The 24,368-nt window shown below is 56.3% G+C and overlaps 2 protein-coding genes across 3 annotated transcripts in view; one reads left to right on the forward strand and one right to left on the reverse strand.

Moving 5' to 3' along the window:
• Positions 1 to 722, forward strand: part of NTN1 (netrin 1) — a gene marked incomplete at its 3' end in the record, with an annotated part of 181,521 nt that extends 180,799 nt beyond the window's left edge. The window contains exon 6 of the mRNA XM_082861805.1: positions 394 to 722. Within this exon, the coding sequence (XP_082717931.1) occupies positions 394 to 722 (329 nt within the window). The remainder of the gene's footprint in view (positions 1 to 393) is intronic.
• Positions 723 to 8,631: 7,909 nt separating this feature from the next.
• Positions 8,632 to 24,368, reverse strand: part of STX8 (syntaxin 8) — a 241,486-nt gene continuing 225,749 nt past the window's right edge. For both annotated transcript variants that reach the window (XM_082860318.1, XM_082860317.1), the window contains one exon: positions 8,632 to 8,796. In XM_082860318.1, coding sequence (XP_082716444.1) covers positions 8,729 to 8,796 — 68 coding nt within the window. In that variant the 3' untranslated portion in view covers positions 8,632 to 8,728. The remainder of the gene's footprint in view (positions 8,797 to 24,368) is intronic.

Genomic DNA, 24,368 nt, shown 5'->3' on the forward strand with positions numbered 1-24,368 from the left:
GAGGAGGTTCCCCAGAGCCTGTGCCGAGTGGCCAGTGCTATGCTCATGGAGGGCACCTACCCCGGCAGCTGGATTCTGCCCAGAGTTCTGGGGATGTGGTCAGAACCTACAGCACCTTCCTGGACCCTAAAGGGGCGTGTCCCCAAAGACAGTGCTGGGTGGCACCTAAAACACAGGACATACGGCTTCCTGGAAGAGCGGCCTTGGCCCCGGTATCAGCTTTGCCACCACACACCCATTCCTAGTCGGGTACCCCGTGCAGTCACTTCCCTGCTCCGGGTCTTCTTTCCCTTCTCCATCAAACAGGCTGCCCCATCCCTGGCCCTCCTGGTCGCAGGAGCTCGGGTCCAGGCGGCACCCGTGGCCCACCTTCCTGCCTGTGCTTCCTTGCAGCCGTCCAGATCCACATCCTGAAGGCGGACAAGGCAGGGGACTGGTGGAAGTTTACGGTGAACATCATCTCCGTGTACAAGCAGGGTACCAGCCGCATCCGCCGCGGTGACCAGAATCTGTGGATCCGCTCGCGGGACATCGCCTGCAAGTGCCCCAAAATCAAGCCCCTCAAGAAGTACCTACTGCTGGGCAACGCGGAGGACTCGCCCGACCAGAGCGGCATCGTGGCGGACAAGAGCAGCCTGGTGATCCAGTGGCGGGACACGTGGGCGCGGCGGCTGCGCAAGTTCCAGCAGCGCGAGAAGAAGGGCAAGTGCAAGAAGGCCTAGCGCGGCGGGTGCGGGGGGGGCAGCGGCGCGCCGGGCGGGCTGGGCGCCGGGGCCGGCGAGCGGGAGCGGGCGCCCCGCCACCGCGGCGGCGTGGACTTGGCCCGTGAGGGCTTTTCCAGCTGGGGGGAGGGTGGGGGCGGGGCCGGCGCGGGGCCCTCGGCGGCCCCGCCCCCGGCCCCGCCCCACTCCTCGCGCGCCCGGGCCCGGCGGATTGAGGACGAGATTTAGCTACCTCACGGGTTCCCTCCAGAGCAGAGAGGCGCTCCCCCCGCGGCCGGGAGGGGGGCCGGGGCAGGCGGGCGCAGCAGCGCGCAGGTGGCCCACAGCGATGGGTAGAGAAGAGCACACGAGGAGAACTGTGAACCCCAGGCCCACCGCCTGGCCACCCCCCCATCCCCCTCCCCCCCCAACACAGAAAACCCCACACCCTTCTTCGGGAATTCCCACGGGAGCCCTGCTTGTGACAACTGGGGCCCCTGTGCAGGGCCCTGGGGGCATGCGGGGGGGGGGGCGGCAGGAGCCTGTCCCAGCAGCCTTCCCCGGGCGGCCTGTGGTCTCCACCGCGCCGCCTCGGGGCCCCCCCATCCCCCCGGCTGGGAAGCCCCCGCCCAGCTGACGGGTGGGCCCAGGGCCACCCCTGAGAAGCCCGCGGAGGTGCCTGACGGGGGCGGCATCGCGCACGCGAAACCTCCCAGAGTGTCTCCTTTCTGGCAAGCGGCAAGCGGCCCCTTCATGACATTTTCCGGGGAAGGGGCGCGGGCGGGGTTTACGGCAGTGACGCTACTGTGTGATGACCTCAGCTCCCACAAGGCCCCGAGCAGTGCCCACAGCTGGGCAGGGATGGGCACAGTTACATCTTCAGAGGTGGCAGCCAGGGCCGTGGGTGAGGCCGGGTGTAAACTGACCCCGGGGCAGCCCCTGGAAGCCCCAGATGCCGGGCAGGCAGGCCGTGGCTGACCCTAAGGTGGAGGGAGAAAGGCTGCCTGGGGGTGTTTGAAGGGATTCCAGAGATGCCCCCAGGGGCAGGGGGAAGACAGAACTGCCCTGGGAAGGGGTATCTGCCTTGCCTGAATCCAAGCCCAAGGCTGGGAGCGTAGGGACCACTCCACGCAGTTGGCTCTCCAACGCTACCCAGGGTTGTCCGAGTGCACTTAGTTGGCCCACAGGCCTGCAGAGGCCCTGCCCCGTTATCCGGCGTCTATTCATACTGGCCCGGCTTCTCTGCCCTCCGCCCAGAAGGGCCACGGCAGCCTCACCACCTCCCACCTGAGTGGGCCCGAGTCTCAGCCCCCATCATCAGGGGCCTGCACTGGTCGTCTCTGCGGCCCCTCAGGCGCTGGAGCCAGCGGCCTGCCAAGCAGCACTGCATCTTGCTTTAAATTCAACCAGCCTCCAGCCTCGCCCTCCTGCTCGCCACCCCGAGAGCAACGTAGCTTGGTCTCTAGGAAATGTTAGGGAATGCCAGGGTGACCAGATCAGCCAGCGTGGGGTGAGGACGCTGTTGGGGTATCAGTCCTCGCCGGCTGCCCGCCCCACTTCACGGATCCAGCCAGAGCCAGCCCACTGCTCCTCTGAATCCAGCCACCAATTGGGGGTGAGGACCCATCCTTGGGAAAGCACCCCTCTTCCTCCCCTCGCCCCCCCTCCCCGGGAGGAGATGGAATAGGAATTGAGGTGCTCCGGCTTGTACAGTTAGGAAAGGATATAAAATGGAACTAGATTTTGAAGAGTGTATTAACCAGAGTTGTGATATTGTAGGTGTTTGAAGCAAAACATACCAGAATAGTCTCTTTAGAAAAAAAAAAATTTCCAAGTTGCCCACTTTCCTACCTGCTGGGTGGTCTGGAGCCCCTGACAGCAGGGTCCCTGCGTTTCTGACACACAGTAATGCTATTGGGGCAGAGGGAAGTGGGGCGGATGGGGGCCCGCCCCTGGACTCACCTGCAGGCTGGGGCTTCTGTCCTGAGCCAGCATCCTCAGGTCCTGGGCAGTGGGAGGCCCCTCGCGCCCGCCTGGCACTCTGCCTCCACAGTAGCTGCAGGAAATGGGCACAGACTGGCTTGGGGTTGCCCCAGGTTGGAATGAGACTGAAATCAAGGAGACCCTGAGGGATCGGGACATGGTCCCTTTAAGAAACTGAAAAATGTTAGGGTTTCAATGCTCAAAGGACGAGTGGAGAGTGGACAAACCAGACCCATGGGTGGGGTTACTGGGCCACGGTCCATGGCCACAGCCAGGCCATACCCTAGGGGTATCGGGACGTGTGCTCGTGGGGCCTTGGCCCGCCAGAACGAAGCCAGCCCCCCTCCCCAGGGCACCTCCCGTCCTCCCCCCGACTCCCTCCTACGTTCGGAGTTCTGTTCACTCAGAATTGTACATGTTTAGTTGTGACCATGACATATTGTTTGGGTCGGTGTTCCTCTCCAATGCATACTAATATATTATGGTTATTATATATGAATATATTTAATGACAAGGAGAAAGTTGTGGATTTTTTAAGTTTTTCTTTTTCTTTTTTTTTTTTTTGGTTAGAGTTGTAATGGACCCAGATGGAACTTGTAACATGGGCCCCACATGATAGAACTAAATTCAGATATCAATTAAATAAACTCTTGTACACTGTTCTGTCTCCCAGTCTTTATTGGTGGCCTGAGCTACGGGTGGTCGGCCTGTGGGGAGAGAGGATGGTGAGTCCTCAGGCCATTTAAGGAATATGGCTTCTGGTCTAAAAACTCCCCAGCACGACAGAGCCCTGGGTTTTTCACAAAGCCTGAGATGGTGCCCTAACAACCCACTAAAATAAAAAAAATTAAACAAACAAAAACAGGAAAAGGGCAGCTTTGCTTGGAAGGTCCTAGGGGCGGGCTGGCTCCAAGTGCCATTTGGACAGTCTCTAGTTCAGTCCCCAAGAGACCATCCCTGGGCTCCATCCTGGCCAGTCCCCAGGGCTCCGGGTCAGGGGGCCTCCAGGGGTGGGGCAGAGTGCACCTCTGAACCTCCCCATCTGACTCAGAACCTGCAAGTAGAGTTTCTGCCTTGCACGTAACCAGTTTCTTCTATGCACAACTAAGGGGAGACTCACCAGCAGAGACAACAGGGTTAGTGACGTTCAAGACTTTTCTCAAGCCATCGCTGAGGTTTCGTTCGGCGCAGGGGTGGGGCCGGGGCTGGCGCCACGCAGCCACCAGGAGCTGAGCTCGCTGGCTTTCTGGAGGCTATATTTAAACTTCCAAGTGGTTGTGATTTCTCTATTAAATAAACAATTCAGTCATTAGGAACATGTTGCGTTACCATGCAAAGTGGAGCCGATCGTCACCAGGAAGCTATAATTTCTGCACCCAGCTGTTTCGAAGACAAGTCTCAGCTACGCAGCCCGCCCCCGGAAGGCACGGGAAGCCTGTCCCCGCTGCGTGGAGAGCAGGCCGAGACGCTGTTCCTGCGGCGCAGGAGGGAACAGGGCTAGCCCAGCCTCCTCAGGGGTCCGGCTCTAGGAACGGGAGCTGTGCTCTCGGAACCAGGCGTCAAAGCTCGGGTGGGTAGACCCAGGGGCGGCAGCACCGGACGCTGGATGGGCAGGGACAGGCTACAGGCCTCAGGTGGCTGGACAGGCGGAGGCGAAAGCGAGCCTTTTCTGCAGCCTCGGGCTCCCCTCAAAGCCAGTTCAGACCCAGCTGGACTGTTTGCAGGATTTAAGACATCTGCCAAAGCAGGAAATCAGCCAGCTTGCTGCCAAGTCCTGACCCAGGGTGGTTGGAAAAGTCCACTTTAGAGACCGGAATGCCGAGGTATGAGGAAACCGAGAGATTCCCATCAGGGACTCGGGGGCCAGCAGAGTCTAGTCAAAAATCCAGACCCCGCTGGAGGCGAGCTCCCCGGTGTCTGGCTGGCTCTCGGGGAGGCTCCCGCATTCGTAAATCCCTACCCTGTGGCCCGAGACAGCGCCTGGGGATGGGGGCTGCCGGCTCACGGCTGAGACGCACCTAGGTTTCCGATTCTGTTGAACAGATAGCTCTGTCTATACTCTTTTGAGACTAAATAAAGACGTTTAAGAAATACGCCAAGAAAAACTAGGCGTGGAAGGACGGATAGGGACTTCCCTGGTGGCGCAGTGGTTTAAGAATCCGCCTGCCAGCACAGGCGACGGGTTCGAGCCCTGGTCCAGGAAGATCCCACATGCTGCAGAGCAACTAAGCCTGTGAGCTGCAAAGAAGAGTAGCCCCCGCTCGCCGCAACTAGAGAAAGCCCGTGCACAGCGACGAAGACCCAACGCACCCAAAAATAAAAATAAATTTATTTAAAAAAAGAAAAAAAAAGGACAGACAGAGCCAGTGTGAGAAATAAAGCAATGAGTTAATCCATCCAAATACTCTATCAGGCTGGAGACTCAACAGGACAGCAAGTCACTTCTGGAGAGAGGCAAATGCTTTCTGTTACTGGCATGGAGGTGGGAGAACTCTGAAGCCATAAGAAGCAATTAGAGGAAAGACGAGTCTTGGCCCACTTTTCAAAATAAAGGGGGGGAAACCGCACTTACCTTCAGCAGGGCTAGGCTAGAAAACCCAACTAGATGAAAGATGATCTTTCACTAATCTACACAAAGAACTCTCGGTATAAGCCCGGAGCTGGAGAGGCAGGAGTACCGGCCACAGGCCGGCTGGTGGTTCTCAGAGCACAGGTCAGGAGAGAACCTGACAGTCCTTGGAGCAGAGGGACAGTCGGGGATCCTGCAGCAGCCCCGTGCGAGGAGGGTCCAGGGCTCTGCCGGGAGCGCAGCGGAGTGTCCTGGGGCTAATGAAAACTAAGGTTTGGTTACAGTTATTCATTGTAATGACATTGCAGTGGAACAAAAGTACCCGTCGTAACCAGGTATCTGGACTTCTTTATATAGTATCCAGACTTTAAATGCTTCTAATTAATCATCAGTTCAGTTAAACAGTACTTAACGACGGTATTTTAATAAAGTTTACTTTCATCGAAAACGCACCCAAGGTGGCGGGTCGTGCCTCTCTTCCCTACGCTTGGGGTACTACTAACTGCTCCCACCACCGATCCAGAGCCCTGCCGGCCGCCTGGCACCTTGGGCCTGACGCCATTGAAGGGGGAGACCAGGCCTGGCCAAACCCAGCTGGAAAATGCCACAGGACCTCAGGGTGGCTCCTGACGTAACAACAGACCCCGAGTGGCCCATCCCAGCCGCTCGGGATGCCTCGGCAATTTGGGGCTGCGCCTCAGTTCAGAGTGGGGTGGGTATCTCCCAAAAGGGGAGCCGCCCTGCCCGGCACCACCCCAGGCCTGGACGGCAGGTCCTCACGGTCTCACCCGACCAGCTTCTTACCCCTCCCCTGCCTGCAGGTCCAGGTCACCCGGCTAGGAAGGGCTGGGCCACGCCCACAGCCCACTCAGTCAAAAGGACAGCAGCGCTGTGTGCGCGCATCAGCTGAGCGTTTGGCTCGGAAAGGCCTTTCCGTGTGGCCGAGCCAGGCCGCCGTGGCTCCGGTTCAAAGACCCCCCCACGAGTTGCCGGGGCTCCATGCTGAGCAAGGGGAGGTGAGAAAGTCAAACAGACCTTCAGCGCCCCCTCCCGTGAGCCCCAAAGTGGGGGGCTCCAAGGAGACGCTGTTTATACAGATTTGGGGTTTGGCACAAGACTGAACGATGTGCTCTGCGGATGCCTGATCTTCCGCTGGGGGATCCGTTAGCAACCGCCCTGCCCCCGCGGAAAGTGCCTCCCAGGGCGCCTTAGGGTGCGCAGGCGCCTGGCCCCCGTCCGGCCCAGCTCCTTCGGGAGCACAGCGCCTTGGTTCCCGACACAAGCCTGCCTCCGTGTTCTCTCCTGTGCTTCCCCGTCCCGACCCCCGACAGCGCGTCTCCTGCTCACGGCTGCCCCGCGCTCCTGCCCTCGTCCCTGGGCCACCGCCAGTCTGAACACGGCTCCCAGGGCCTCGCCTGCTCTGCACGTGCTGGCAGCCCTGGAGGTCAGCGGGCACCGGGTCGGAAGCAGGGGGTAGGATCCTCGAGCCCTGGATGCGGAGGCCACCCGGGCCGGGGGGCGGCTGTAGGCTTGGGGTAGAGGGAGAACCCGCTGTCAGCTGAGGCCCTCGGGGTGCTCCGTGCTGCCACGTGCTGGCTCACCCGACCCTCGCAGTCAGCCCCGGAGGCAGGAAGCTGTGTTCTCTCCGTTTTCTAGAGGAGGAAACGGAGGCGCGGTAAGGGTATCTGGCTCGCGCTCGCACTGCTGGCGAGGGGCGTGGCTGTCAGCGGGCGCACTGCCTAGTTCAGGCTCTCTGCCTCTGCGTGCCTCCCGGTCCTCTCGCTGAGCAGATCAGGTGAGTCCAGCCAGGGAGCTGCGAGCAGAGGCGACGGCTTCCCTTCTGGGCAGAGTGTTCCCAGAGTCCCCTTTCTTCTGCCACAGCCCGCGTGGCTGTCCCAGCAGCCCGGGTCTGGGCCCCCAGCCCACTTGCGTGGACGGGCAGCAGGAGGGAGGCACCGACGCTGGGGATGGAGTGAGGTTGTTCGGATTTGGGTAACTGTGACTGCAGCGCCGTCCCAGCTGGCCCGGAGCGGAGTCCAGGGCTAGACCACCTCCCAGAAGAGTGCCGCGTGTCACCGCCACACACACACCAGGTGGCAGCGGGGCTGCCCAGGTGGCCTGGTAGTGACCTGGCCCCTCTAGCGGGGAGCTGCTGGGAATAGGGTCACCCAGCCTTTGCGGCGACTTAACAACTGACCAAGCACAGAACCTTGACTCCCCTGACGGAGGCCTGGGGTCTGGAGCCCGGTCTTCGCTGTGCGCTGGAGTCTCCGGGTCGCCAGGCTGCAGTGCGGTCCTCCTGGTGCCTATCTCGGCTCCCCGGGAAGGGAGGATGCGGTGAGATGGGTCAGGTCACGCCTTCTGGACAGCAGCCGCCCACAGTCTCTAGGAAATCCACAGGAGACCCCCCAGGACTCCCCTCCCAGCTGCCCGATCTCTCCTCTTCCAGGGAAATCTTGTGCTTGGAAACTGCCCCTAGTTTTTCATCACCAATTCTTTCGCCTGGAGCCACAGAGCGCAAAGCATGGCCCGCCGGCCCAGCCCGCCTTCCGCTTGGCCAGGAGGGAGGGCACGAAGCTTGGCCCTCTGCCCCTTCCAACCCAGACTCACTGCCGCTCCCGCGGGCCCGGCACCCTTCGCAGGCCTAGCCCACGTGTCTGCCCTTGCCATCATGCACGTGCACACGTGTGCAACGCGTGCAGTACACACACACACACAAGGTTGTCAGGGCCAGTTTAGGAGCCAAATCAAGGTACTGTTCTCCTCCCTGCACAATCACACCTTCCTCTGAACCCTAAACGGTACCTTCCTGCCCGATCAGATTCATCAGACTTGATTCCGGCTGCGTACAGGACGTTTCAGCCTGGGAAGATGGGTTTACTACACCGAGGGAGGAAACAAGAACATGCTTCTAGGCCTGAAGGTGGTTCCTAAAGTGGAGTCCTGAGCTATTTCACCAGGAGGAGTGGCGAGCCTCGTGGGGGGACTCGGGCAGTGAGGCGGGCGGCAGTTGCCCGGAGACACGTGCCTGCGCGTGTCTCCTTCCTCATGTCACTCCTTCCTCCCTCTCGGACACGCGTGGCCTTGTCTGTTCACTGGTCTCCCACATGGGCACATGACTTCCCCAAGCAGACTAGACACTCGAGGTCACAAGCTGCGTAGGAATTCGCCATCGTCCCCCCAGGGTGCCCAGCACGCTGTGGGGTGGCCGGACTCCATCAGCAGCCACAGGGCAGTGACCACTGAGGGACCCTGGGCTAGCAGCCCAATGACCAAGGCAGAACCCACGAGGGCCACACTGCCCAATACCCCGGCAGCTCTCTGGAGCTGCCACACGACCTGCCTTTGCTGAAGCAACGCACGTCAGGAGGTCAGAGCTTTGGGGGAGTTTATTGAGTGGCTTTCGGGCAGCAAGAGGATGCTGAACTTCACTCCATCACTGGCAGGTGTCCCGGCTGTGGTCCCCTGACGGCCACTAGTCAGTAGGCCAGACTGCAACGACCACAATAGCCACGAGCAGCAACAGAATCACCATTATCATCCCTGAAAAACAGAAGCATACAAGACCCCCCGTGAGGACTCACACCAGACGGGCATCACCCATCCCGTGAGACACCTTCTGAGAGACAGTGGCTGCTGCAGTTCTCCAGGGAGCCCCGGTGTGGGGGGGCTGTCCGCGGCCTCTGGTTGTGCAGGCTGGAGGCTGCGGAAGGGAGGGGCTCCAGGGACACCGGAGAGTTGCCGTCTCGCCACCTCGAGAGCTGTGCCGGAAGAGTGCCCGCGTTCCTGACCTGCTGGGGCCTCCCCTTTCAGCCCCCCGCTCCGGCTTCTGTGCACAGCTCGGCCCCGTTTTCTGTTTGCATTGATGAGGCCTTGATAAAGCAAAGGGCTTGGTGTCTATGAAGAAATACTGATTCTAGAATCCATTTTCTCCCCTATCCACATGGCTTTAGCTTTCCTTCTTGAGCCCAATACTTGGCACCCCTCTGTAAAAAAATTCTGAGAGACAGACTTTTTCTTTAAGTTTTTTTGTATTAACACTTTCTAGTTTCACTTCCTCAACTTCTTGTCTGCGGACCACAAAGGAGAGCATCGGGCCTCCCGGCCAGTCTGCTCCCTGTGTCCAGCTCTGCCCGCCAAGCCCGCCCCGTCTCCCCCAGCTGACGCGGCTGGACTCACCACGCCCATCCCTGCAACGCTGATGAAGAGGGAGGGCCCAGGAGGACTCGGCCCCTTCCCCCGACGCGCTCACTGCCTTCCACGCTGACTTCCCTGGTGGGCGATGAGTGCCTCCTCCACCCCGGAGGCCAGCACTGTGGTGGCGTATCAGACACAGGGCCCGGCCACGATGGCGCAAGCGCTCGCTAAATGAAGGCCCCGAGAGGGGAGTGAGGAGATGAGGTGAAGCACGTGAAAATGCTCTACGAGTAGCAGGGGAGTCAGGGTCACGTGGCTGTTCGGCCCCCAGGACTGCCCACCTCAGACTGAGGAGCTGTTTCGGGAAAGCTCAGGGTCCCCAGAGTTCAGCAGCTTATTCTCTTATAGGAAGCCGTTAACACGTTATCGATCTTATTGGCTACCAGATAACCACTGGCCACGTCAGGCTTCCAGAGCTTAAGAGCCACATGTGGCCAATGGCTACCCTATCAGACAGACACCAGAGAACATCTCCACCTTCACAGAAAGTTCTGCTGGACAGAATGGACATAGCGTGTGGAGTTCTGATGATTTTATTTACGGCTGCATCGCCAGCTTTCTGCAACAGTGCCTGGTGTGGAGACTTAAGACACAATCGTTGAATGAATGAGTGAACAGCCGCTCAAGGTGTTTTCGACACTCACGCCACACTTGGACAGCTCCCCACGTTGGGAATTCTGCTTCCCCTTCTTCTTGAGTCAGTTTTGTTAAATTATATTTTTCTGGGAAATTGCCCATTTTTTTCTGCGTGTCCAAAAGTACTGGTATAAGATTGTTCATTATATTCTCCTATAATTTAAACAGTATGCTGTATCTCAGTCCTTTTTATTTCTCACACCACCTGTTCATGCATCCATTTTTTTCCTCTAGCTTTGCCACAAGTGTGCCTCTTTCTTAAAAATATTTATTTTGGGCTACATTGGGTCTTCGTTGCTGCACGTGGGCCTTCTCTAGTTGCAGCGAGCGGGGGCTACTCTTCATCACAGTGCTCAGGCTTCTCATATGCAGTGGCTTCTCTTGTTGCAGAGCACGGGCTCTAGGCGTGCAGGCTTCAGTAGTTGTGGCACGCAGGCTCAGTAGTTGTGGCGCACGGGCTCCACGGCACATGGGATCTTCCCGGACCAGGGCTCAAACCCACGTCCCCTGCATTGGCAGGCGGATTCTTAAGCACTGCGCCACCAGGGAAGTCCCTTGTGGTCTGCTTTATATAACCCATGAGCTAAGAGTGGTATTTTAATTTTTACCGGGTTGTCAAAAAAGAAAAAGGAGATGTGTCACACTGTCTGGGGTCTGCAAAGCCTAACGCATTCACTGGCTGGCCTCTCACAGAATCTGCCGACCCTGTTCTATGTCACTGTGGCCACGGATGGTCTCACTTAGGTGCTGGTCTCTGGCTCTCCCTCCATTTCTTTCATCTGGGATTTCCTTTCTTCCTTGTAAATTCAGCCATCCGTTAACACTCTGGGGGGGGGGTGTTGTAATATTTCATCTAGCATTTCAAGATGCTTGTAGTAAGGCGGTGGGGGTGTGTGTGGCTGTTGAGTGAACATTCTCTCAGTCCACCTTCTTGCCAGAGCAGAAGAACACATCTTTTCATTCATTTCTGCCTCCAGAAACATCTCCAGGCTGACCGAAGGCTCCACCTGGGCAGGAATCCCACCGCTTCTTGGCCGGGGGAAAGGTTTATATTGTGCAACCTTTTTCCTTAAAAAACAGTGAAAACGAGGGAAGCAGACAGACCGAGGTGAAGCGTCAGGGGCCACTGCTGGCCCTCCGGAGCCCAGGCTTATCCTAAAGCCAAGGGGGAGGACTGTGTTTCTGAGGAAAGGGGAGAAGACGGGCTGAGTGGGCGCTCAGGAAGAAGTCCTGCCGCCGACGCTCAGCCAGGATTGGGGCTGGGAGGGCGCGTGGGGCTGAGAGGCTGCCTGTGCGGCCCGGGTTCTGGACCAAGGCTGCGATGGCCCAAGGGGAGGCCCATATGAGTGGCCCTGAATTTTCAAATCAGGGCGATTATGAGAAAAGCAGGACAAAGAAATCAAGAGCGGTAACTGGCTGGGAAGGAGAAACCATACATCGGGTTTGAGTTTCTACGCATGGTCCGATGGAAGCAGCCTCAGGCATCATAGTCACCACCATCTCCTGCTTGGGTCACTGCAAGGACTGACCAGCCACTCCCTTTACCCAATCCTTTCCCCACAATTGAGCTGGAATGGAAATCAGATCAGGTTGCTTCCTGGCTCAAAACGGTCCAACGGCTTAGAATCCCCACTCCTCATGGCATTTGAAGGCCCCGCGTCATCTGCCCCCTGCGACCCGTGAAGCCACATGGTATTCTGTGCTCGGGCCATCCTGACTTCGGTTCTTCCAACGTGCCCTGCACCCTCCTGCCTCCCGGCCTGGACCCGTGCTGTCTTTCCTGCCCCTCTCAGTCTAATCCCTGTTCATCCTCCAAAACTCAGCATCAGTTTCCCATCCTCCAGGAACTCCTTCGTGACCTGCAATGGACCGTGTTCCTTCTGTCTCTGCAGTGACCCTTCTTCAACCACGATTTGGGTCCTCAGTCAGTTACTATCTACATCCGCCACCGGCACGTGAGCGTCTACGGCAGGGACTGTGTTCACCGCCACGTCCCCTGTGCCTGGGGCAGGGCCTGGCACACGGAAGAGGCACGAGACATTCTTTTTGCTATAAACGAATACATGCATTGAGTATCTGGAAGGGACATCAGGCACCAAAGAGGAGGACACAGAAGAGGTAAAGCAACGGGGAGAGCGGAGCTAGGAAAATGCGCTGAGTCCAAGAGAAAGATGGTCAATCCCAAAAGAGTCCAAGAGGAGCTAGGAAAATGCGCTGAGTCCAAGAGAAAGATGGTCAATCCCAAAAGAGTCCAAGAGGAGCTAGGAAAATGCGTTGAGTCCAAGAGAAAGATGGTCAATCCCAATTACAAACCCCGCAGAGACCGCAGGGGGATGGGGAAAAGCTCCGGCACCTCGGAGACGGTTCACAGCGCCGCGTGGGCAGAGTGGCGGCCCTATGGGAACCATCGTCAATACGGCGATTCCTCTTTCAGCCGCTGATTATTCTACCACGGAAACCGTGAGTTCTACAAATGGTGCCACAGGAAAGGTACGACGGGGTCCACAAGACCTGTGAAACATGAAACGCCCTTCACCTGCTGACACCAGAGACCGTAACTTGATAATATGTGATAAACTTGGTTTCTTGTCCAAAGATGAAAAGCGGGACTTTGAGATCAACGAGAAATAAGACTGACGTTTCAAACCCTTTCGCAGCAAACAGGGGTCCTCTGGGTAGGAGGTTTCCAGCAGGTTTAAGTAAAGCGGGCTGCGCGCAGGGTCAGCGGAGGAAGTTATTCTGAGGAGGCAGGTGACAGGGATGAGCCAAAGCCAGCTGCAGCCCTGTGGATTCTTTTGGGTCGAAGAGTAGAACTTGGGCTTTTCTGGAATGTCACACAGCTCTAGCACCTTCCTTGCATGGAGCCTCTCCCCTCTGAAGGATGCTTCGGAAAGAGAAACCAAGGGTCTTTTCAAAGCCAGGGAGAGCTGAGCCACGGCGTGCGTGGACGGTTCAAAGCGGGCCAGGTTGCCTTGCTCGAGTCTCAGCAACAGGTTAATTCTTGTCTGTTTTTTTATGAGGAAACTGAAGTTCTAGAAAACTAACTCTCTTACTTAATGCCCCACAGCTGGTGAGAGGAAGCGCTGGGATTGGAATCCAGGTGGGGTGGAGCCCTCGGGCCAGGCTCTTACCCCTTCTTACCCCTGGGGCCTGTCTCGGGGTGGGGGTGGGGATCCTGATTCCCGGCACAGCATGGGGTTTATCCGGGGGTGGGGGGAGGCCCAGGTGTCTTTGGGCTGGAAAACTGAGATAAAGAGTTTCTTCTCTTTTTTTTTTTTTCCTTTTCCCATTTCTTTCCTTCTTCCTTTGGGCAACTTTTTATAGTGGGAAAATTGAAACAAATACAAGAGCAGACGGGAGAGTCTAAGGAGCTGTGATGAACTCTCACCACTCAGCTTTAACAGGGGTCGGTTCGTGGCCGATCTGGTTTCATCTATACCCTCACCCGCTCCCTGTCCCTGGTGTATGTTTTGGAAGCAACCCCCACAAGTTTCATCTACAGAAACTTCAGCAGGTATCACCAAAAGGCATCATCAGAAAATCCACCACACCACCACCACGCAAAACACAGAGGGGTTGCTATTCCTTAAAGACAGAGGCAGGGAAGAGCCCCCAACACTTCAGATATAGGAAGGTGGTTCCAGCTTGGAGGACGAGGGAGACCAAGCCACCGATGGCCACTGCCCATGGGAGGAACAGGAAAAGCATCCCGTCACGTGACAGAGAGAACTTCTTTCTCTTGCCTCAGAGTGGGGCTTAAACCTCAGGGGGTCTAGTCATCCATCCCCCGCCCCCGCCCCCGGCTAAGGAAATGTTGGACATTTCAGACCCAGGAAAGACAGTGGAACTTCTGGGAACCTACCAACTTCTGAAACAATGAATGCTCTTTGCCCCCAAACCCAGCACACAAACACCGGGCGAGGCTGCGGACGCCGGCAGCCTTCCTGCACACATCACTCAGCTCTGCGTGGGGCCTGCTGGCACCTGGCAGGGCACATTTTCCCTTCCAATCCCCAAGTGCCCCTTTCAGGGACAGGCCTGGGATGCCAGACTTCCAAGAGTGGAAAAAAACCGTCCGTTTCCTTTGGTCAGTTTACCAGATGAGTATTACTCAACCACTTATAATATTTACAAGTCCAGCTCATGGCAATTACCAAAAGATGTAAGAAAAACTCCTTAGCAAACGGGGAAAGGATGTGAAACACGGTCTCTCAGGGACAGTGTTGTGTTTGCTGAAGATTGTCCGTCGGGATTCATGGTCCATATTTTTTCCAGTGAAACACTGGAAACCAGCAAATTACGGAGGCTGTGATGCCAACACCCCTGCCACAGTGGAGCGTGGGTAACGGCTCCTAATGCTCACTGATGATGGGGGGGAGGAGGGGAGAGGGAGGGGAGAGGAGTGGGGGAGGGAGGGGCGAGGTGGCGGGAGGGAGGGGGATACAAAGGCCAGTTTTATGGAAGCCTTTTTATCCGGTTTTTGCTCATCACAAGGAAAGCCATACTGGCTGCCAGCTGTGGTTGGCTGTTTGGAACCAAACTGTATATCCTCCTATTGTCTGCTTTGTTCTTCACACTGGAAGGATCAGGGCCCACAAACAGCTCTCACGCAGCCTCTGAGGACCCACAGAGGACATTTAGGAACGGCCCCCGGAGCTGTTTTCGCCGGCTGTGCCCATCAATACGTGGCATTTGCGTAGGTATTGACCGGGTTCTCACTGATCACACAGATCTTTCTGCAGCAGGCTCCTGAGCTGAGGGAGGGAATCGCAGAAGAAGAGACAAAACTGGAATATTGGCTTTCAAAAGTTCATGTAAATGTTCCCTTTAATCCCCTTACTAGGCAAATATGCTGAGAAAAGAGTAGAGGCCGTGCAGAGACGGTGAACATATTGACATTCTGACTTTCTAACTGAAGGGCTGAAGAATGGCAGTTCCCCTTGAGCTCCCCCCTCGGCCCACACCTGCCCACTCGGGAGCTGTGTTCGGGGCGCGGGCACGGGCCGCCTTCCTCCAGCCCACCTGGCGACTCGGCCGGGCTGGGGGCCTGCGTTTGCACAGACACGGTGCAGAGACCAGCCTCTGTTGTCTCCCTGCTCGTGAATCTATTTCACACCACAGTTCTACATTTGAATTTTCCCCAAACTGTGCTTTCATCAAAATACTGTGCAAAAGTCATCTCTGATTTGCTGAATCTGGTTCTTTTCTTATCTGGCACTCAGCCCATCCCGCCAGGCTCTCCTCTCTCCGCTGGCAGGTAAACCTTCCTCTGCGGCTCCAGCGGGCTCCCCCATCCCCTCAACAGACCTTCCACCCATCCTCCTGCCCCCTCTGCTTGCACCCTCATCCCTTTCGCACCCCACCCCAGGGCAGCGTCCACCTCCTCCACAGAGACCTCTCCACCCACAGAGACCTCGCCTCCCTGGGGTCAGAGAGGCGCTCACAGCCAGGCCACTGCTCTCCAATGACTGGCCTCCATCTTTCAATTCTTATCTTACTTATTCACGCTTCTTTCCTTAGGTCACAGGATCTCCAAAAGCAGGCACCGTGCGGTCTGATGTGGCGGAAGGGGCACTGGTTTGGGGACTCAGGGAGACCTGACTTCAAACATGTCCACTTTCTAGCTATGAAATGTCGGGAAAGTGCCTTAACTCTGAGTTCGGTTCCACCATCTGTAGAACAAGCCTAAAAATATCAAATTCCTAAGCTTGCTGCGAGGATTCAATAAAATGAAGGATATAAAACTTCTAGATCATAACTGGCGCTCCATAAATGGCGGCTGTGATGACAGTGATCTTGACTCCTTGTACAACCCACGGCCCCCAACCGGTGCCTTGCGCGCGTCCGATGAGCAAGCCGGCCCCCTGGCTTAACAACAGAAATAAAAAGCCATTCGTTCCAGAAGAGAAGGAAGAGGGGCAGAAACAGGGGAACGCCTGGGTGGCATTTAGTTGAGAACCAGCCCAATTCTAGCCGAGGCCCGGGGGCGATGACGGGGGCATCCAGGAAAGGTGGGACGCGAGTATCTGGCAGCATCCGTGTCGGTTATTAGCCACAGGAAGGGCGGCTGTGCCGGGCGAAACACTGGCTGTGGGCACCAGGCGAGAGAAGCCACGGGAAAGTGAAATGTGAAAGGCCTTGGAGGAAGGGCAGGGCAAGGGTGTGCGCTGAGGACAGGGCTGCCGGCAGCAGAGGGAGACGGTGAAAGCACACCCAAAGGGGGACCCAGACGGTGTGCAGGGGCCCAAGGGAGCTCCAGAGACGTGCCCGACATCGGGAGACATCCCGCCACGCGCGGGGATGGGCAGAGCGGGACTCGGGGGCCGGGGAGCCTGGGCACTCTCGCTGGGGTGGCACGAATGATAACGATGATGAAAATGACAGCATGGCACGAAGTACAAACGTCAGAGCTCCCGTTCTGCCACAGGGCACACGTGCTCAGATCCCAATATTCTTCTCACCGTCGGGCAGTCAGCTGGTAGAACAAGAATTTCCCCCAGTCTCTGCGTGAGAAAGTCGGGGCTCAGGGGTGAATGAGAGCCCGTGAGGGCGGGAGGAGCCGCAGGACCGGCTGGGATGGAGCATCAGGTGGGAGGAGGCAACCCGGGGGCCCTCGGAGGTCCTGCCGCGCGAGGGGGAATGCCAGGGCTTGTGAGCCAGCCGTGACGGCACAGCCCCTCAGAGAAATCCATCAGAGGGCAAAGAACATGCCTAGGATGTGCCTATGTTTGGGTTCTGACTGAAAACAAAGAAAACTGGAATTGCACAGATCTTAACTTTCCCAGGGCTTTATGTCACGCCGACGGAATGTGTCTGTGACGGCGTTTGTGTCTCTGCCTTTCGACAAGGTCACAGCCTACGCACACAGCGCCGGGCACAGGGAGGACTTGCCGACCCCAGCCCGGCCCCTTGCTGGCCCGTGCGAGCCGGCCGCTCGATGCCTCCGTGTTCCACGTCCACAGGGCCGACACACGTGTCCCCAGGCTGCGGGAGGGTTACGTGACGTTCCCCGGCCAAGGGCCTGGCGCACACGGGTGCTGACACTGCCTCCATTCTGGAAAGTACCAGCTTCCTGAGGGTGAGAGCTGGGGTCTTCTCCGAAATGAGTTTTTGGAGGGATGAACCTGGTACCCCTGAGTGTGCCTGGGCTGGATTTGTGCTGGGGTGACGTGGGAAGGGGAGAGGCACCCTCCTGGCGCTGGCATCTCACCCCTGTCCTCTGAGGGCCCAGGCCCCGGATGGGCACCCCATTTCAATGCGGACAGGAGGTCCTGCTTTGTATAAATAGAAAAACTCGACAAGAAGCAACTCTGAAGAGTAGGAAGCTGACTGGGGAGAGGAGAGCGGTGCAGAGACACATCTGGGGGCCAGAGGCAGCGTGGTTCTCAGCAGGAAGCAGGGAGGGTGACCCGAGAGGAGGTGTGGGGAGGAGGGAAAAAGGACTTGCCTAGAAACAGGAAATTAAAAAGAATTAGGACTGCAAGAGACAGGGCAGAGGAGCCGGATGGAGGCCCAGTGAAAGGCGGGCTCACGGGGTCTGGGCTCCAGGAATGAGGGCCTTGCTGGGTGCCTGGTGGCCCTGTCACAGCCATGGGAGTGGTGAGGCTGACACTCGGCTCATGGACACCCAGCATGAGGACCTGAGAGCTCATCTCCCTGGCCCGGGGCAAATCAGGTCCCAACGGAGGGGTCAGACTTGCTCGTCAAGTGCCCTAGCCGAGGGCACTGCCCAAGCGAGTTAGATTTACCCACACCAGAACCAAACTCAACACAATCTACCGAGTCCTCCTTGCGGGTCAGGTCCGACAGGGCAAAGATACACGTCGTCTCTTTACGGGTCTCCCGGTCTCATGAGAAAGGCAGAAAATCGACCCACCCCTGCCTCCCCAAAACAAAACTAAACCCCCCCGCAGAAGACACCGTCCCTGGAGGGGCTGTGTAGAAACTCAGCCATTACTGTTGCTTCCTGCACAGAAAGTGCTGACTAGTTTCTAGGTCCCATCTTTGTTCTTATAAGCGTTACTCATTTCCCGTCCCTGAGATAAGTTCAGCCCGGCAATTGCCCGGCCATAATTCAACAGGATTCACCTGTAAGCAGATAACCCTTCATATCAGCAGATTGTGAGTTGTCGAGTCAATCACTTAATGCCAATTCTCCGGCGCACCGACATTCGCTAAGCAACGCCCTCTCACTGTGCTGCACTGGTACCCCTGGGAATGTGAATCCGGAGAGAGTCTGGCAGAAACTCAAGTGTCTCTGAAAACACGGTCGGGAGCTCCGTTATGGACACCTTGTTCTGACAATTCCCTCTCGATGAAGGATCAGAAGGTTTCCGGATGGCTCCAGTCAGGCTATGGATTCTCCATTGCAAACCCCTTCGTTTGGGCCCTACGGACTGGGAAGCACCGCCTGGCATCAATTAGGGACAACGGGCAAGGTGACAGGAAGGCGCTGCTGCTGACGTCCTAACTCAGGTAGAGAAACGCAGGGAGGCGCGGCCATCAGGAGGACGCTTTCTCAATACATCAAATGCTTACCCATCTGCTGTGCTTTGTTTAAAGCAAATCATTTGGCCAAGATGCAAAGGCTACTCGGTGGCAGATCTGAACTGAGGGTCTGCGTCTCAGACCTCAAAGGAACATATTATTGGCAGGGGAGGAAGCAGCGGCCATGTCCGTTCAACTTGCTCCTACAGACACAGCTGGTGGGTCTAGCGGTGGAGCCAGTGAGGCGAACCAGGCTTTCTTCTCCAGGAATTTTGTGACTTTGGACTGACAGAGTTGGGGTTCAGCCACCGTCAAGGGGACGCTCCGGAGGGGTACTCTACCAACTCCGGCTGGAAGGTCCCAGGCCTGCCCATCTTCTGGCCCTTCCTGAGACTTGGTTGGCCACACCATCCCTTAGATTCTTGCAAGTAACCCAACGTCGTTCAAATAAATTACATGTTCTTTAACCTAAAGGAGCCAGAGTCATTTCCCCTTACTTGTAACCAAGATCCTTCAGTAAAGACACCATCAGCAAGAACAACTATTCGTCTCTAATTATTTGTAAAAGTATCAGTCACACGAGAACAATTTCGCCTTACTGGCTGAGCGCTGGAAGGACGGTGCAGAGGCATAGCTCCCGGGAGCCTGCCGTCTTGTGCTGCATCTAGCATCTTACTCTGAATGGGCTGAGGTCCCACCTGAGACAGCTGTCACCATGAAGAGACCAAACTCTTCCCCTTTCACAGTCACATATCCTATCACCTTGCAAGTATCCTCTGATTCGCTAGAGATGTCCCGAGGAATCAACGTGAAGAAAAGCTGCCCTCAAGTTCTCGGGCAAGAGGTATTTAGAGCAAAGGGCAGGGCAGGAGAGGCCCCGCTGTAAACAAGGCTAACGAGGACACCGTGGATGGGGTGAACTAGGTGTTCAGAGCCTCCCCCTTGGGGACCCCTCCTCCCCAGACACACCGTGTAGGGCCCATGGGCCGTCTAGATCCAGCAGGTCCCAGGCGAGCACACATTGTTCCTGCCACCACAGTCCTAACAAGAGCCACCTGTGCCACTATTACTGCTGCTGGGCACGCGTACCCTTTACACACGTTACACATGGAGCCGGCTCCGTCAGTGTTTAATCCGCAAATGAAACAGATGGTCCCTACTCCCGATTTGGCGAGGAAAGCAGAAACAACGCCGATGCCCTCTGGGTTCTCTCTCTCTCGGCTTCCGATTTATTTAACAAACATTGATAGAACATGTGCAGGGTACCAGGCACTGGGGATACAGCAATGGACAAGACAGACAGACGTTCCTGCCTTCACTGAGTTGCTATCTGTGAGAGTGAGTGAGTGAGTGAGTGAGTGAGTGAGTGAGTGAGTGAGTGAGTGTGTGTGTGTGTGTGTGTGTGTGTGTGTGTGTGTGTGTGTCGGGGGCGCAGCAGGTGAAGACAGACAAAACCCCAAAGCTAGAAGGGGTTAAGTGCTAGAAAGAGGAACACAGCCCATCTCTTCCTATCCTATAGGCTAAGGGGGGGGGGGGGCGCAAAGGCACACTCTCCTCTCCCTCAGCTTCCAGGAGCACGTGGGGGAGGGGGTACTGATACCTTCCAGAAACCGGCCATCCACGGTGGGATCTGGAAACACACTGCGGGTGAGATTAAGGTGCTTTCCTACATGGCATCAGGAAACTGCTACCCTTGAATGTTAATAATATGTAAGCTTAGAAATAACACATGACGAGAGTTTGCTGGAATGAAGGGTGATGTAATGACAAGTGGAAACAGAAAGGGGACTTATTGTGGAGTGTAGAAAAGGCGAGCTGGAGAGGAAGGACTTGCCAGGGCAGGGGGACCCGGCCAGTGTGCTCCGTCACTGCTCGGTCTGCGGGGAAGTGCGGTCCAGGTGACGAGGCAGCGCACTGCTGCTTGGGCGGCCACACGTCCTCGGGGGGCCGGTTTTGACAATTCCACGCCCCAGTGGAAAGTGTGCTTCTTAAACAGAGGGCTGTTGCCTTGACCAGGGGCCCTCTCACTTTACAGAGTGCTGGCCACCAGCTGGGGGCTGAAGTCGAGAGGAAGCCAGGGGGTGGTGGTAGGAATCGGATGACAGAGTAGACACAAGATGTCACCCAAAGTTTGGGAGGAGCCAGTTCAATCCATTTTGGCTGACGTGGGGATGGCTAGCACTGTTCCTGGGGCTCTGGGTGGAGAGTCACTCTGTGTCTTGGAGGCCGTATCGGCCCCCTGCCTAGTCTCAGCATTCCTTTGGCCCCCAAGGTGACAGGGACTATATATAACCAAGAGCCTCAGTGGGGAGGGCAGAAGGAAGACGACTGCTAAGAGCCGTGGCAGGAAAGAAAAATAAGGGCTGAGGAGAGCAGCAGACGTGGTCCTTTAGCTTGAAGAGCCGAGTCTTTTACCAGAGAACCAGAACGTATGTCCTGGTTCCTCAGTTTGGCTGTGAAGCCTGTCCCCAGCATCGAGGCAGAAAAACGAGCCCTACTGTGATGTGACGGTCACCCCTGCTTTCAAGTCATCACCGCTAAGTGATCGTAAGCTCTCTGTTCCATTACCCCCCAGCACCGTGCGTGTCACTTCCCAGTGGTGCAGCAAAGGCATGGAAGACGAGTGTGTACACGCGTGTGCGTGAACACACGCTTTCCCTCCTTGGGAGGCCGCAGAATGTAACAGCCAGAGCTGCACGTGGGCTGAGACGCCAGATGGCTTGCGTTCAAATCGCAGCTCTGTCGCTTGCGGAAGGAACCCAATTCTCTGAGCCTGGAATCAGGAGAATGCTAACCCTGAGCTCCCCGAGTTGTCATGGAGACGCAACAAGGTAAAAACGTTTAGTGCCGAGCATGACCTGGCCCACGGCATGTTCTCAATTGACACTGGTTGCTGTTGTCACCTACTGGAGACTGGCTTCGCTACAAACGTGGCACTCACGGTCCTCAACCTTTGGACAGAAGGCCCTCTGGCCTGCCCCGTCCGTGACCCCTGAAGCCTCGAGTGCTGTCCACATCCCCCCACCAATGCACGCCACCAACACGCAGGAGAAAGGGGCCTCCAAGGGGTATGTGGCCAGCCACCTGCCCTCAGGCATGACCACTCAGGGAGACCCACATACGGCTCCCACACCGTTCTTGAAAATCTTCTCTACGTCACTCTTCAGAGAATCTACCAGGAAAACGGATTTTGAAATTTACGCTCATGCAAAATTCTCCAACAGCGTGCGTGCCTATATGCACAAACAGAAAAATACACTTATTAACAAATGACAGATTAAGAGCTCTTCAATAAAATGTACGTCATATCTGCTCTATCAGAAGGGATGTGCGTCTTCTACCCAGAGCGCCCCAACGGCCTCCTCGTTCAGCTCTGGGGCGTGAATTGAATGAATTATCGCTGCAGTGAGATGCGTGGCTGCAGGGATGGGGTGGAAACTATCCAGCACCCTGGTCAGCTGCTAGCTTCTCGTTAGTCGAAGGAGAGTTGTGAGCCCACGGGCATCACCAGGATGGGTGGGGTAAGGACCACAAAGACTTGGAAGCCACTCTGCACTGGGTCATGGAAAAGGGCCCCTTCCCCAAAGCAGCAGCGGGCTTGCAGTTCAATGTAGGAAATACCCAGGACCGGTCGGGATGCAGAGCTCACACACCCAAGGCACAGTCTCACCATAGGCCTCTTCACTCTGTGGAGTGAAGGTGCCCTTCCCGCCGTCTTGGGGACCCCTGCAACGATGCCCCCTCCACCCAGGACTGTTCTCTAACATTCTTCACGACCAAGACATCCTTCTAAGGACAGCGTATCATCTGAGGAGCCATAAAACTTGACCTTCACAGATAGAAGGCGCCATCTCAGTAGTGCCAACTGTCAGTGAGGCAGGAAACCATGGGTTCCTACGTGAACACATGGGGTGGTCACAGGTGCCCTCCAAGCCCCTATGCAGCTCTGACAGGTGCCCAGGGTCAATGAGGTCACCAATGAGCCGACTGAAAAACAAAAAACAAAAACGGGCGGGACTTCCCTGGTGGCACAGTAGTTAAGAATCTGCCTGCCAAAGCAGGGGACATGGGTTCGAGCCCTGGTCTGGGTAGATCCCACATGCCGCAGAGCAACTAAGCCCGTGCGCCACAACTACTGAGCCTGCGCTCTAGAGCCCGCGAGCCACAACTACTAAGACTACTTGGAGTTGTTGCAACTACTGCCCGTGCTCCGCAACAAGAGAAGCCACCGCAGTGAGAAGCCTGTGCACCGCAGCGAAGAGTAGCCCCCGCTCGCCGCAACTAGAGAAAGCCCGTGCGCAGCAACACAGCCCAATGCAGCCAAAAATAAAGAAAAGATCCTCCTTCTCAAAAAACAAACAAATGGGCAAGATTCCCAGCCATACGTTCTAGAATACGGTCCGCCTAAAAACTGTTGAGCAAGGATTCTATTGGCAAGAAGAATGAACAGAAGTATCTGAGGCCCCAGGATTCAGGGCGGTAGAGCCCAAAGGTTGGGAACCGGCTCATCTGAAGGACCGGCCTGCAGGGGTGGCCTACGACATGTGGCCCAAGGCCCTTTCAAGGATAAGGCAACCCAGGAGCCCGGCAATCCAGGTAGAAGTCCTTGCCGCCTTCTCTCTTCCTCTGAAGGTGGTCAGTGTGTAAGGGGCTTAAGGAGACCACAAAACTGCAGTCCACAGAAAGGCACCCTGATGGCCACGGAGTGTCATGAGTGTGTTCAGGCCAGCGCCGGGTGTCTGCCTCTCACACACTGTCCACAAACACACAGGGTGTCTGCCTTTCAGTTGTGTGTTGTGAGCGCAGATGATGAAAGGTGTTTGAGGACAATACTGAAATGACGTCATCAACTTCTCCTTCTCCACTCTTCTGAAAAGAAGTAGAAGAGGCCATTCAAAATGTCGGGTTTGGCTTTGAAATGTTCGTTGGCTTGCGTGCAACATGGTCTGGCAGATACTTCAGAAATCATTTCAAAGCAAAATAAAAAAGTGGAATTCTGACACATTCCCAAAGAAACGATCCGGTTTTCCCACCCTGGCCTCTCACTCAACACGCCGCCCTCGCTCACACCTCCGCGCCTTGGCAGGGACAGTTCGCATCGCTTCGGAGCCCTCCGCCGCCTTCCACGCCGCCGGCACCCCGACACCGGCGCTGGGCCTCAGCTCAGAACCGTCCCCTCCCCCAGGGACACCACCTCTCCCGTGCCCAAGGCGGTCTGTGGACCGCTTTTCCTGGGCGGCTCCTGCATATCGAACATGTGCCTTAGAGAAATTGACTTAATACTTGGGGAAATTAACAACTGATTGGGTTCAGGGTTTACCTCCCTGATGGTCTGAAATGCTTTGAGAGGACAGATCCTGTGTTTCCATGTCTGTGTCCCCAGCATGCTATCCATCTGCCCAGGACAGATGTCATTTAATACGTGCTCGACACGTACGTATTTTTGTTTTTGGTTGACTGGATAGCACCTCACTGTTCAGATTCAAATACTGCTTGGTATTTTAAGCGTCAGTAGTAAGGATTTCAAATGCATTTTTACTTGGTGGTAGCTAACGTGGACATTTTAGCAGCTACAACAGTACTTGGCATATAGTAAGTGATCAACGTGTGTTGAAAAGAAATGAGTGAATGAATGCATGAAAGGGTATAAACTCAATAAAACAGGCTATTATAAAATACTGGTTCTAAAGAACTCCAAGGGGGTACAAGTAAGTACAGTCGGTACTGCCAAACTCAAAATCAATATATTGCCCATTAGTGGTCAGTGATCTGAATATAAACTTCTAGGAGAGAAT

Source organism: Leucopleurus acutus (genome assembly GCF_964270905.1).
Source record: "Leucopleurus acutus genome assembly, chromosome: 19".
Lineage (NCBI taxonomy): Eukaryota > Metazoa > Chordata > Mammalia > Artiodactyla > Delphinidae > Leucopleurus > Leucopleurus acutus.